This window comes from Myotis lucifugus, unplaced genomic scaffold (genome assembly GCF_000147115.1).
Source record: "Myotis lucifugus unplaced genomic scaffold, Myoluc2.0 scaffold_409, whole genome shotgun sequence".
Taxonomy (NCBI): domain Eukaryota; kingdom Metazoa; phylum Chordata; class Mammalia; order Chiroptera; family Vespertilionidae; genus Myotis; species Myotis lucifugus.
The window spans coordinates 511,368-524,685 of NW_005871457.1; the positions used below are offsets into that span (position 1 = coordinate 511,368).

Genomic DNA, 13,318 nt, shown 5'->3' on the forward strand with positions numbered 1-13,318 from the left:
GGCGCAGCGTGCTGGCGGCGAAGGAGGGGTGTGTGTCTAAGGAGTATGTGGGAACTGTATGTGCCACTCAGTTTTGCACTGAACCTAAATGTGCTCTACAATAGCGGTCGTGACCTTTTGGACCTCACGGACCACCAGTGGTCCGCGGATCACCAGTTGGCGACTGCTGCTCTAAAAAAATAGTCAACTGAGTGCATGGATGTGTGATGCAGCCATGTACAGATGAGCCAAAACTACAGACAGGCGGATCTTTCTTTCACCATGCCTCCCCACCGTCATTTACACTTTGTTTTCCCAACCAAGAATAATGCTCTGTTCCTCAAGAACGTAAATACGTAAATAAAAAAGACCTGTGCCCATGTGAAAATCAAGTACTCATTCCTGTTTAACCGTTTTTAACAACCTTCTAGAGCAGCGATTCTCAACCTTCCTAATGCCGCGACCCTTTAATACAGTTCCTCATGTTGTGGTGACCCCCAATTTCATTGTTACAAATTGAACATAATGAAAGCATAGTGATTAATCACAAAAACAATATGTAATTATATATGTGTTTTCCGATGGTCTTGGGCGACCCCTGTGAAAGGGTCGTTCGACCCCCAAAGGGGTCATGACCCACAGGTTGAGAACCACTGTTCTAGAGCCATTTAAAATGCTAGTAATACAAGCCAATCCCACCTCCAGCCTTCCAAAAACCATGGGGGAAAGCTGATAACATAATACTGAAGGGAAGAGATGGGTAGAAGGGGGTTCATTATATTTCTCTCTACTTTTATGTACATTTGAAATTTTTCCATAAGTTTTATAAAATGAAGTATCAATCCTATTCATGCTTCCAATCAGCATGTATTGAGTGGGAGCCTCTGAAGTACCCCACTGCCCTGGGCATCGGGGACACAGCAGAGAGTGAGACCAGAGTCCCCGCTCACGGAGCTCTCAGCCGAGAACATGGGCATCAGAAGACAAACGAACTTTCTTGGGATTTGAGAAAAACGAAATCGAGGTAAAGACAATGCAAGTCCCAGAATTTTCCTATTATTTTCTGCGTAAGTTGGTCCTTTTAAAAGAATGTGGCCCAATTTCTTACCTATTTGTATAACCCGCATCCTGTTTTTTTCTTTTCTCTTTCCGCATCTATTTTTAAGGAAAAGACAAAACACAACAACAAACCAGAGTAGGTAAGGGGCAGTTATCAAGGAAACTGCCACATGACTCAAGCCGCCAGGCACACGCCGAAACATCCTGGTTGTGAGCCCTCTGCTCCGTCACCACCACCTATGTGTCACCACGAGGACCGAACAGCAGATTCACTTCCAAATCAAGATGGTAAAGAGACCGACTTGTAAGCACCAAGGTGAAGGGACCAGCCAAAGCTGGGAGACAAGACCTTGGTCAATAATGGATTCAAACGGAGTAACTAGAACCTGAGTAGAAAGTTGCCGTTTATTCTCAAGAAGATGGGCATGCCAGCTGTGTAACTGTTTAAGCAAAACAAGTATCATCAGCTGCATTAGAGATACATGTCATATGTGCATCAGATATTTTCATATGGAAATTACACGTATTTTTAATCTAGGCAGAACTAAATTAACTTTTGAAAATGTGACAGGATGCTCAGAAAATTACTTCCCGAGTGTCACACGTTAATGCTTTCTCCGCGTCTGCTATTCTTGTGGCCCAGTAACTTTTAATGGGAAATGAAGAGGATTTCCTTTGTTGAGAAAAATGCCTCAGATGCTCTGCTCCTGCCTGAAGGTGCCGAGAGGAAAATAGGAAGCCCACGCTTCCCCTCTGTAAAGACACAAACAACCTGTTTGTATAGAGCAGAGCAGTTTATTGCCAACTGACTTTCGGGCCTCACTTCCCATTTGATAGTTATGAGCATGCAACTGACAAATTACAAATAGAACTCCAAGCCTTATAAAGCCAGTTCATGCATAAGACAAAATTAAACTACGACAGATGTGCTGAGCTTGGGTTAGAAAGGAAACCCACTAAAGGCAACGCATCACCCCCTGGCATCAGCTTCGCGTCACCGCTAGGAAGGGGGATGGCAACCTGGAGTCTGGAATCTAACGCTTCCACTACCTGCGAGGCTCTGTCTGTGACTCACACTTTCCTCCCCCATAAAACTGGGCCTTTTCCTTTCACAAGAGGCCTTATCTTTCCAGATCTTTCTGAAAGGCTTGGTTTGATCTTTAAGATATTTTTCTTGGAGAACAAGATTAAGCACATGTCCCATTTCTTGTGAATCAGGACATCTAAACCATCTGGACCTTTGAGCTCAAAGCTGAACTCAGCGAATTGTGTTTTTCATTCAAATTTGTCTTTTCCTTCCCGTTAGAAGTTCTGAAAGGCCAGTCCTTCCCTCCCGCATCCTCAGCAATGACAGTTTTCTTCAGCCCAATGCTCCAATGTTCTTTCCCTCACAGCAGGCATCTTTTTCTAGTGATCTGAGTCTTTTTCTACATCCTAAAATCATGCCTTCTCAGATGGTGCCTGGTAACACGATTCCTGAACTCTTTCCTGAGCTTTCTCCGACCCTCACCCGGTAAAAGTTCTCCATGAGCCCCAAGAGCCCCAAGGTCACCCCTCATCAGACCACCCTGTCCTTCCCCACCCCCACTCACACGTGGATCACTGCCAACATCCTGCTTAATATTTATTCCTTGGCTGAATAAAACGTCCAGATTTTTTCCCCCAGATGTTGCTTGCTGCTCAGCCCGTTCTGAACTTGCTATCTATATTTTTAATATCTTTTCCCTTCCCCTACTCTAGCCATTGCACTGACAATTTCTGAAGTTCAATTTCAATGTTTGAACCTCTCACATAAGATCAAGTTCTGAAGTCAAGCAGGTAACCTAAACCCTCAGGGTGTCCTTCAGCGAGCACACATCCCGCAGGGCGGGAACACGGCCAGACGCAGTGAGTGGCCTGGTCCTGCCCAAACCCCCATGTCTTAATGGTCAAAACCACATGCAGTGTGTGACACTATGAGAAGTGAGGGGCCAAACATATTTTGAAGAAAATAACAGATTCAAGCAGCCTTTTTCAAATGGCTCTTCATCTCAACCACGTAACAAAAATAACACAGGACTGCTTCCTCCGCTGTCCCGAGGGTAACTAACCTTCCTGAGACAAAGGAGACGGCCACTGGTCACATGTGGGGATGCTTTGGGGAGTGGGCTGAATTCTCTAGGTTGAAAAAGGCTCTTCCTCAAGTTCGTCTGGACTTGTGCCCACCGAGTGGAAGGGTGGCTGGGTGGCTACCTAACTGAAACTTCTCCCTCCCGCCCTCCCTCTTCCCCCACTCTCCAACACCCTGACGGACTTAAAAGTGACTACAATAGTCCTAAATGCAAAGAAAGTATAACAAAAATACTAGCAAGAATGTCTCTGACTAGTAAGACTATAGTTTTCTTATCTTATTTCCAATATTTAAACATTTAAAAAAATAACTATGACTTTTATATTCATACACAAAATCCTCTTTTTAATTATCTCCAAGAGTCGTAATAACATGGGGAATATTAATTAACTGGGGGAAAAGATATGAATGATGTTTCTGATTACAATGATGGAAAAATATAGCAAAGTGTCAGTGTGTTTGCTTTTGGGTGGCGGACAGGTGTTTAAGTTTTCTTCTACTTTCTTTACTTGCCATTTTCTACAGAGTGATGATAATGGGGGAAATGAACTTCACTGTAAAAAATTTCTGATTTTATCAACTAGACTGCATCACTGCTTTCTGCTGCAACAATTAACAGCAAAACCAATGGCACGCAATGGTTTTCTCCACCTGCATTTTATGATTTGTAACAGATTCAACAAGCCCATACTGCATTCCTGAGAGCATTTTCCTTGCTCACACGGGATTTCTGTCAGAACCGTTCAGTGCATCTTTATTTTGTTCAGAATCACATTCTCTCTAAAAGCTCCATAAAGGCCCCTATCCAGGTAATGCCAGGTTCTCTTTGCCACTGGACCCCTGGAGATTGGTTGTTGCAAAAACTGTAGCAGCAATAGCCAGATGAACATCTATCACGGACCAGGCACCGTGATACATGAAGAAGTACATCCGTTGCGCAAACTGCCTTACAACATCACTCCTCTTCTGCAGTTCAAGAAACAAAAGCTCACACAGGGTAAGTAACCCAGTCAAGGTCACGGAATTTTTAAGTACCAAAGCTGATATTCAGACTAATTCCGAAATCTAAGCTCTTTCCACGATGCAATGTGAAGGAAGACATGCCTTCCAGATCCAGTTCTGCCATTTGCCCTTGAACAAATAATTGATTCCTCAGCTAAAAGCTAGATGACCTCGAATCTCCCTTCCCGCTCTAATGTTCTGTTTCGAACGCTTCCCCGTTCTTTACAGCACACAGAAAACCCTCTGGCGTGAAGACATTTCAGCAACTACTTGTTCAGTTTGTGTTCTGTCTTGTGCATCCTTTGTATGCTGGCAAAGCCCCCGGGGAGCAGTTTTCTTTGCATCTGGCACCGCCTCCCTACGCCAGGAGGATATGCTGCTATTGGCTCTGTAAATGGGAATTTCTAAGAAAATTACTCTGTCACCATGTCTAGCAGCTCTCTGTTTGAACGAGCACTTCAGATGAAAATGCGATCATCACTTTTAGGGTTCTACACGGACACTAACCTATTCAGGGTCATCTCAACACACACTAGTGGCCAAAGAGCTCTCACGTCTGGGGAATTCTCCGAATATCAAGTCAGTAAATGTAAGTGAGCCTGCAGAACTGGCTTTAAACTGAAACGTATCCACTGGCCCAATCCTGGTCCCGATTGAAACCCGAATCGCAGGAGGAACATCGCCAGCGCTCCCAGCAGCTCCAGCTGAGGAGCACACGGTCACACCGGAAGGAAAACAAAGGTACTGCTCTCGAAACAATCTAGTCCTAGATGCACAACCAACTTTTGGACCAATTTTTAAAATGATCCAACAAAAGTGAAGTGTCCTTACTTCCAAATCCTCCTTTGTATTTTCTGTTGGCCTCTAACAGAATCACCTGGAAATCTCTGGGACAAGGCACCACTTTGAGAAATCTGCCAGCCCTCCCACACACGGTTGCGTCACACCAGGGTTCTCTGATCTGGCTAAGGAGCTGTATTGTCAGAGCAAAGGAACCGATCCTTATCCTAACGGATAAAATTATCTCCTGGCATACATGCTACCGGGCCTGCCAGCAGCCAGCTCCCCGGTAACAAGTGCTTCAGGAGCCGGGGGCACACGGGGCTTGCCTGGGACCGACACTAACCCCTGGCTGGGTTTGGGGTGGGTGCCGAAGGAGACCCGAGTCCCTCGGGAGTCCACACAGTTGCCAGCAGTGCTAAGTACAAAGAACCAACTAAGATTACATTACATTTCAGGGGAAAACCAAACCTGAAAAACAATTTCTGGCCTTACGTCTCAGGAGTTGCAGGTGAATTAGGCCCTGGAATTTAAAGAGCAGACGAACAAAATACAGTGGGGCCTTGACTTACGAGTGTCCCGACTAACGAGTTTTTCGAGATACCAGCCGTCTCTCGGCCGATTTTTTGCTTTGAGTTGCAAGCTAAAATTTGGGTTACGAGCCAGCGTCAGATACCCCACTGCTAGTTGGCACAGCGAATGTCACAGTGAACGCCACAACATCAGCCCAGCATTTCAATTCATTGTAATGGTGAAAATTGATTTGACATACGAGTAATTTGAGTTACGAGCTCTGTCACGGAACGAATTAAACTCGTAAGTCAAGGCCCCACTGTAACAGATCCTGGTCTGTGAGGAGGCAAAGTGAATCACTGAGAAAACGGGAAGACGGAGAAAGTCCGTTTGGTCATAAAAGACGAGCTAGCTGTGGGAACCTGTACGTGGCAGAGTGCGTGAATCAGGACTGGCATTTAATCTATAATGGGTTAAGTATTCAAGAAGATGGTATCAGACAGAAAGGCAGAAATTAACAAGCTGAAGGAACATTAGGCTGTCTTCCTGCACAGCCCCAAAGGGAAAAAGGTGTCCTGCCTGCTTTATAAGATGCTCATACAAATTGCAGCCCAAGCCTCCTCTGTGCGGCATGAATCACGCCTCCAAATGCTCTGGTCCTGGAGGCCTCAAGGGAGCCCTGTGCCAGCATCAGCTCGGTAAATCTGATGAAATCTGGTGAAAATGGCAGGCGTTCAGGCCCCCGGGCTCGCCCTGCTTTGAAGGAGGATCACAGAGAGCAGGTTCCAGGCGAAGGCCGTGGCACTGAACCCCCCTCGGTGCGAGGCAGCAGGCGGATGCGGGTCAGGAAGGAACGCTCGGGACAAGTCCCAGCACCAGGCTGAGCTGAGCACGAAGAACTTGTGCTCGCACTGTCCCCACACGCACAGTCACCTGGGAGGCGTCTCGGGACTTTTTTCACAGCTTTCTGTTAATCTGAGTCAGAAAGCTGACATTAAGGTCTTGTAAGATAAGCGAACACTTGTCAAGAAAGCCGTTCCCACCACCTGGCTAGCACCCGGCCCTCTCACCCAGGCTCATGAGGGGCCTCACTACTTGGGACATAAAACCCACCCGGAGAGTCGGAAGTGAATAAGGGGCCCCTACAGTTCTCAGATCCTGTAATGGAGACAACTAAAAATGCTCTAAGTCATTTTAAAGCCTTAGAATATTTCTACGAATACAAATGTATATGTAAAATCTGACTTTGCACACATAACATTATCAGCATAACCGAAAGACAGTATATCCAAATATTACGGTGCTTATACTATCAAGGGGGAAAGAGTGGTTTTTCTTCTCTTATACTTTGTAACACTTGGAATAAGTAGGAATATGCATACATGGTTTGCATAAACAAAAACCTCCATGCGTTCGTTCCTTTCAAAGGTCATTTTATAAAATGCAGAATGTGATACAAAAGGGAAAAGAGCTTGCTACTCCCCTTCCCTTCCTGGACTCATTCACAGATGTACCCACCCAGGAACCTGCCGTCACCTGCGGCCCTGCCTCTTCCTGACTCCCCACATCTGCTCGGTTACCAGGCCTACTTCCAACCTTAACAGTCCTCCCAATTCTACCCGCACCGCTGCCACTCAGCACTCGCTGGTAAGATGGCCTTACCACAAGCGTATTCACACACACAAAAGGGCTCCTCACCTGGTCAGCAGCCCTCCCAGTGCAGCCCTCCACCCCTTCGAGGGCTTTCCCTTCCCATGCTGGCTCCGAGCTCTGACATGGGAAAGGCTCGGCATTGAAGACACGGCTTCCGGGCAGGCGCTGAGCTCTAAGCGCAGTCAGCACTCCCGGAGGAAGATGCAGAGACCTCCCCAGGACGACAAGTGGGTGTTCCAAGGGGCTGACCCGGGAGAAGGCTGTAACGCGGGGAGGGAAGGCCCTTCTCCTCCTCTATGCAGTCCCCCTCGATGACCACCTCCCCCAGGACACCTGCCATCTGGCAGCTCAAGGACAAGGAACCTCTGAAATGACGGCCTGCCAGTCAGACTCGTCTCTCAGTGTCCCAGAGCCCCACAAGCTCAACAACCCGAACCCGAACCCGAACGGGAGGCCTGGCCCAGGAACACAGGCACCTTCCTCTTCCGAGAGGACGCCGGCCGTGGGGAGCCGGCTCTTGTCTAACCCGTCCTCCTGAGGCTCAGCCCAAGTCTCCTCCCACAATGCAAATCGGATCCTGCTCCATCCCCAGTGCGGGGCATGCGGGAGGCAGCCAATCAATGATTCTCTCTCATCATTGATGTTTCTATCTCTCTCGCCCTCTCCCTTCCTCTCTGAAATCAATAAAAATATGTATTTTTTAAAAGGCCCATTATAAATGTGAGGAATTTTCATAACTGGAGGCTGATGGTGGTTCTAGAGAGCTCGCCACTCTAGTTCTGATCTTCGGCGCCCTCACTCTCCCCTTCCCAAATCTCAGAACAGGGAGATGTTTGCCGACCATAATCTAATGCCAACTTTGTACTCTGCGGCGTTCTGTTTAGATCGTATTCCCCACGCTCTTTTCCTACTATAAACTAAAAGGTAAAGGTGGGGACGCTTCCAGGACAGGTAAGAGAAAAGTTCTTTAAGAAACAAACAAAAAAAAGGCAGGATTGCAAACTGCATGCCATCACTGCTTATGTCAATATAGTTTCTTTTATATATATATTTTTTTACTTTTAAAAATATATTTATTGATTTCAGAGAGGAAGGGAGAGTGAGAGAGATAGAAACATCAATGATAAGAATCATTGATCGGCTGCCTCCTGCACGGCCCCTCCTGGGGATCAAGCGCGCAAACCAGGCATGGGCCCTTGACCAGAATTGAACCCAGGACCCTTCAGTCTGCAGGCCAACGCTCTATCCACTGAGCCACACCAGCTAGGGCTGCCATTTATTTTTAAAAGAAACGAACTACAGGGAGATGACCAGAAGAGTACTAGACTTTTGTTTCAGAATGTGACCTTGATCACTAATAGCTGGAAGTTTGAGATTATGAAATACCTGAAAACAGAAAAGCAAATGTAAATCTGAAGAAATCTGCCTATTTCGTGATATGAAGTAGTTTCCCATAAAAGAAGGGTGAAGCATGGTTTGTTCCTTTTAAAGGTCATTTTATAAAACGCATTTGAATGGCTCCAGGAAGCAAAGTGAACCACGGTGTGTAATTCACACAGCTGCATGCAGACCCAAAGTCCCTCGATACGTCCAGTTTAGAAATAAAGCACCTTTACCGCTCCTATTTTTATCTGAGCTCCTATCTGTACTACTTACCGGAATGTAATAGATGCCCATCTTGGGGGTTTCGTTGGCGGTAAGAAGCATTCCTAAAAATAAACACAACGAGAAGGTCAACACGGGGGAGAAGAAGTGTCCTCTTCTACTTGTTTCCCAATTTGAAGCGTTGGAGGTGCTCAGAGCACAGTGCACACGGCACCGAGGGGTCAGGCCGTGGGCTCTCCCTGGCCTCCTCGATGGGGCTCCCCAGGGTGAAGGAGCACTCCCCACAGGGCGCTCAGGCCCGCACAGTGCGCCATCATTTTCAAGGGGGCAGTTTAAGCTTCAGACACACCGATAACATGCAGTTTCAATGTGCTCTGGATTATACATAAAAATGAGAACGTTAAGAAGAAAGGGTTCTTTCTGTCCATCAGGAACCAAAGGACCAAGGTAAAGCATTTCCCACCAAGTGTCACAGCAAAGCAGTTCCTAATGTTTGAATCCAAGTTCACACCTAACTGAACACAAAACCACTTCAGGGGAATGCTATGTGCAGCTACACCTGAAAAGACCAAAACAGAATCGCATAGCTCCTACGATACAAAAATAATTAACTCTCGGGGGAATTCTGACAGATAACCAACAGGGTAGTTAATGATTTAGTCTCCTTGGGCCAGCATTGTAAGAAAGCAAATTAAAGCAGGGACAACTTCCTGGCATCCAACGCAGGTTTCCCTGTAGCCCAGCAGCAACCTCCGAACCCTCCCTCCTTGGTAAGGAGCCAGTGTGCCCGTGCCTCAGCTCTGCCCTCAGCTCTGCCACACGGAAGGGGCTGCTGCCCACAGTCCCGAAGCTGCTCCCGCCCCACAGCCCCTCGCAGCACATGCGCGTTAACACACTGGACTCAGCAGCATCTGGGAGTCACCAACTCCGAGGTGAGAGCTGCCGGCACCCCTCCTCTACAGATTAAAAAACAAAGCTCCAAACTGTGTCCTGTCATGAGCTGGAGAACTTAGAGCTGAAATGCAAACTCAAGAGCTCTGTTTTTTAAACACTTTTAAAAATCAACCAAATTATGCTTGTTTTAAAAATCCATTTGTAAAACACAGAAGAGGAATCCACAGAGCGAAGATGTTTGGATGATCACACCAATAATCAAAATTAAATATACCAAATGTCAAGGACAATGACTTGATTCTATGTTTTAGGAAGTATCTTTTGCTGCTCTTTTGTGGATACGAAAGCTGTGAAGTGACCTGACGCTGATACAGAACTGGATGTGGGCAGAGCTGAGGTCAGCGATGCTCAGCACGCAGGCCTCTCAGCAGAAGCCCACCTGGGACACGACTCCCAAGTGGGAGCTGGCCCGGAACTGGGACCCACCTCCCCAACCAGACACCCACCATGAAAACACACCAAAGCATGCGGCGAGGCCAAGGAAAGCAGGAATGTGTGTCTAATGTAAAGCAAAACAAAAGCTAGAGACATTCTCATAGCTTGTCCTCATGTGGGCGCCTTATCTGGCCCTGGAGACGGACGCTCCCTGAGGTCGTGATGTGCTACCCACGGCCCCCGAGACGTGATTAAAGACGACGTTGTGGGGACTACAGAACCATGTCACAACCAATGGAAGGCTCTTGCCGAAGAAATCCCCTCCGCCTGGCTTCCCTGGCAACCCTGAACATTCAATAGGGAACGTTCCACGAGGAAACACACCACGTCTCCCCGACAAACCACAGAAAGGCTCTAATTACACCAAAGAATTCAACGCAAGCGAAGTTTCCCACACGGAGCAGGATCTCCCTTGGCCATACATGGACAGCCACAAGCTGACCTCCGACCCGGGAGGTCAGGCCTGAAACCAACTGTAAATGAGAAAGACGACCGCAGGGCCTGGGCAGGCAGTTCAGCAGAAATCCAGGTGATGACGGGCGAGAGAAGGGAGTGAACCCTGTGCCAGGTGCTTCACATCCCACGTGCTCCTCCCTCCTCTAAGTCGGGGGCACCTGATGTCACTGGGCAGGGCCCCAAGGACGTTACAGAGGACCGAACCCCTCTTCACTCTGTGGGAGGGCACTGACGGAGTGAGAGGCGACTTCACATTTCACAGCAGAGCAGTCTCCACAGCGCTGTAAGGCAGGAGATCTGCACAACCATGAAGCCTGAAGTAGGTCTTCCCGAGTGGAAATCTGTTCTCTCCACCAGTGGTTCTGGAACCAGTGGTTCTGGAACCAGCACAGGGCTGGGGCGGGGCTCTGCCAGCCGTGAGCTCAGCAAGCACGCAGTGAAGCTGATGAGCACCCAAGTCCAAGGGCAGCACTGCCTCTCGGGCGCCCTGACCCACAGAGCCGGCTGAATGAGCAACAGAGTAGGAGCCAAGAAGCAGGAGGGCGGAACCATTTCTCAACATTCTGAGCAGCCTCAGTATCAGAAAACCATTACAAAACAGTAATCATGATTCGGCTTTAATTACTCCAAAATGAGTAAGAGAGAAGATAAAGAGAGAAACATTTCAGCTTTTCTAACACATGATTCAACTCAGAATGATTAGGCACAAAACAGAGCAGTGTGGGGAGAGGCGTGGTGAAGCGAGGGCGGGTATGGAGCATGTGAATCAACCGCGGGACCCAGCCCAGGGGAGCAGGGGCACTTGTCAGACTGTGCTTGCTGTCGCATGAAATCAACTATTGGGCTAGTTTTGTGTTTGATTAACCTATCAGTTACTTGACTGTAAGTCAGGGTCTCTGTCCAACACATCACTCTTAAAATGTTTGCCTTTCGGAAAAGTGTACTTTCGCAATGAAGAGCGCTGGCGGTCACCTCAACAAAGCGAGCGCCCTGCCCAGTCAGCTGGCTCGGCGACTGTGTGCTGACCAGGCGCTAAGAAGTCGCTGGCACATGCTCGCACTGTGTGCTCGATGCCCAGTGGGGGCCGTGCAGGAGGCAGCTGATGGATGTTTCTCTGTCCATCACCACCGGCCTTCCAACTTCATTCCTCCTGGGACCACCGCACCCGGGGACGTGGCGCCTCCCCACATCTCATGTCATATTGTATGGTATCATGTCATAGCCGAGCCTATACTGCCCTAGCCTCGCATGGCCTATCCTACCGTACCCTACCCTAGTCTCTTGCTCTTCTTACACTCTTCCCTCACCTGGATCACCTCGCTCCAATGCCACCAACCAAATCTCACTCCTCACTCCACACTCACACAGCCTCCTCCAGCTGCTGTGGCTGAAGCGCCCCCAGCAGGTCAGAGCGCTGTCTGTACACACGACAGAACTTTCCTGCTTCGCCTGTGTATCTGTCCTCAGAGCACAACACCGCTTGAATGGGAACTATTCTCACTTTCTCTCAGACCCCCTGTCTTCACAGATCTGCCCTGAAGGTATTGTTAGATCCTGAAATCTGCCTTGTAATTTGCATACAACATGCCAACACCCATGGTTTCATAGCCTGTGTATTATCAGGCAACCTCGGACTTCCCAACCCCTAACCTGGATTCCCACGCACTATTACTCATCACATGGAGGAGCTGAAGAGCTCACTAAAACAGCATCTCACCTGCCACCTGCCTACACACTGCCACCAGTTTCTACTAACAGCGAGGCTGGCCGAGGACTGAGTCACTCAGAGGCCACTCTCTGAATCACCCACACCACTTCCTGCTCTTGATTCTTCAAGTACATACAATATCCAAGAACCGTCCTGACAAAGCCAAACCCTGTCTTCAGAAATAAAATGAGTTTAAAACAAATAAAGCATAGCCTGGATTTGTCTCACTGAATGAGCCGTGGCCACATACTGCATACCTGAGTTGGGATAGAGGCAGACATCATTAATGTCATGTTCTGGCTCCAAGGAAGTAAAAATTTTCCCCTGAAAGAGTAAGCAAAAAGGACTCATTAAAATAGTGAAAGGAAGACAGCTTTTGGCAATCTCCTGTAAAGAAAATATACTGGAGATGTAACAACCACACACTGGTATGTGAAGAAATACAATCTTCTAATTTGAATCATAGAATTTAAGTTTTAAAAATATCTTGGAGAATTCATTTGATTAATTTATCAAATACTTTTCATTTTTGAGACAAAGAAACGGAGGCCCAGGGGGAAAAGGTGACATCCAAAAAAATACATACAGTTTTAAAGATAATGTTTACACAAAAGAAAAGGGTAAAGTTTAACATAAAGTTGTACATCAACTTAAAAAAATTCTCATAATCTGGGAAACACACCCTGGTTAAACTTGGTACTCGGGGAAACCAAGAAGGTGAGCTGGTCAGCTGGTAAAAGGAGGACACTACCTCCCATACCTAAACCACAGGCTTTGGGGAGACCGACTGAGATAATGAACATGAAATAACTTGCAAAATGAAATCCTGCAAGTACATACCGTGATGGTTATTATATAGTTAAGCCTAAGACATTTTTATTTTAAATGTGAGGGGCAATGTGCACTTTTTTAAAAGTTAAGAGAGAGGCCCTAGCCGGTTTGGTTCAGGGAATAGAGCATCAACCTACAGATTGAAGGGTCCCGGGTTGGATTCCGGTCAAGGGCACATGCCCGGGTTATGGGCTCGATCCCCAGTGCGGGGCATGCAGGAGGCAGCCAATCAA

At 47.5% G+C, this 13,318-nt stretch overlaps 1 protein-coding gene across 2 annotated transcripts in view; it reads right to left on the minus strand.

The window, feature by feature from the left end:
- Nucleotides 1-13,318, minus strand: part of NOL10 (nucleolar protein 10) — a 54,168-nt gene that overhangs the window by 23,759 nt on the left and 17,091 nt on the right. For both annotated transcript variants that reach the window (XM_006102343.3, XM_023743709.1), the window contains 2 exons: nt 12,512-12,578; nt 8,753-8,805 (listed from right to left, as the gene is read on the minus strand). In XM_006102343.3, coding sequence (XP_006102405.1) covers nt 8,753-8,805; nt 12,512-12,578 — 120 coding nt within the window. The remainder of the gene's footprint in view (nt 1-8,752; nt 8,806-12,511; nt 12,579-13,318) is intronic.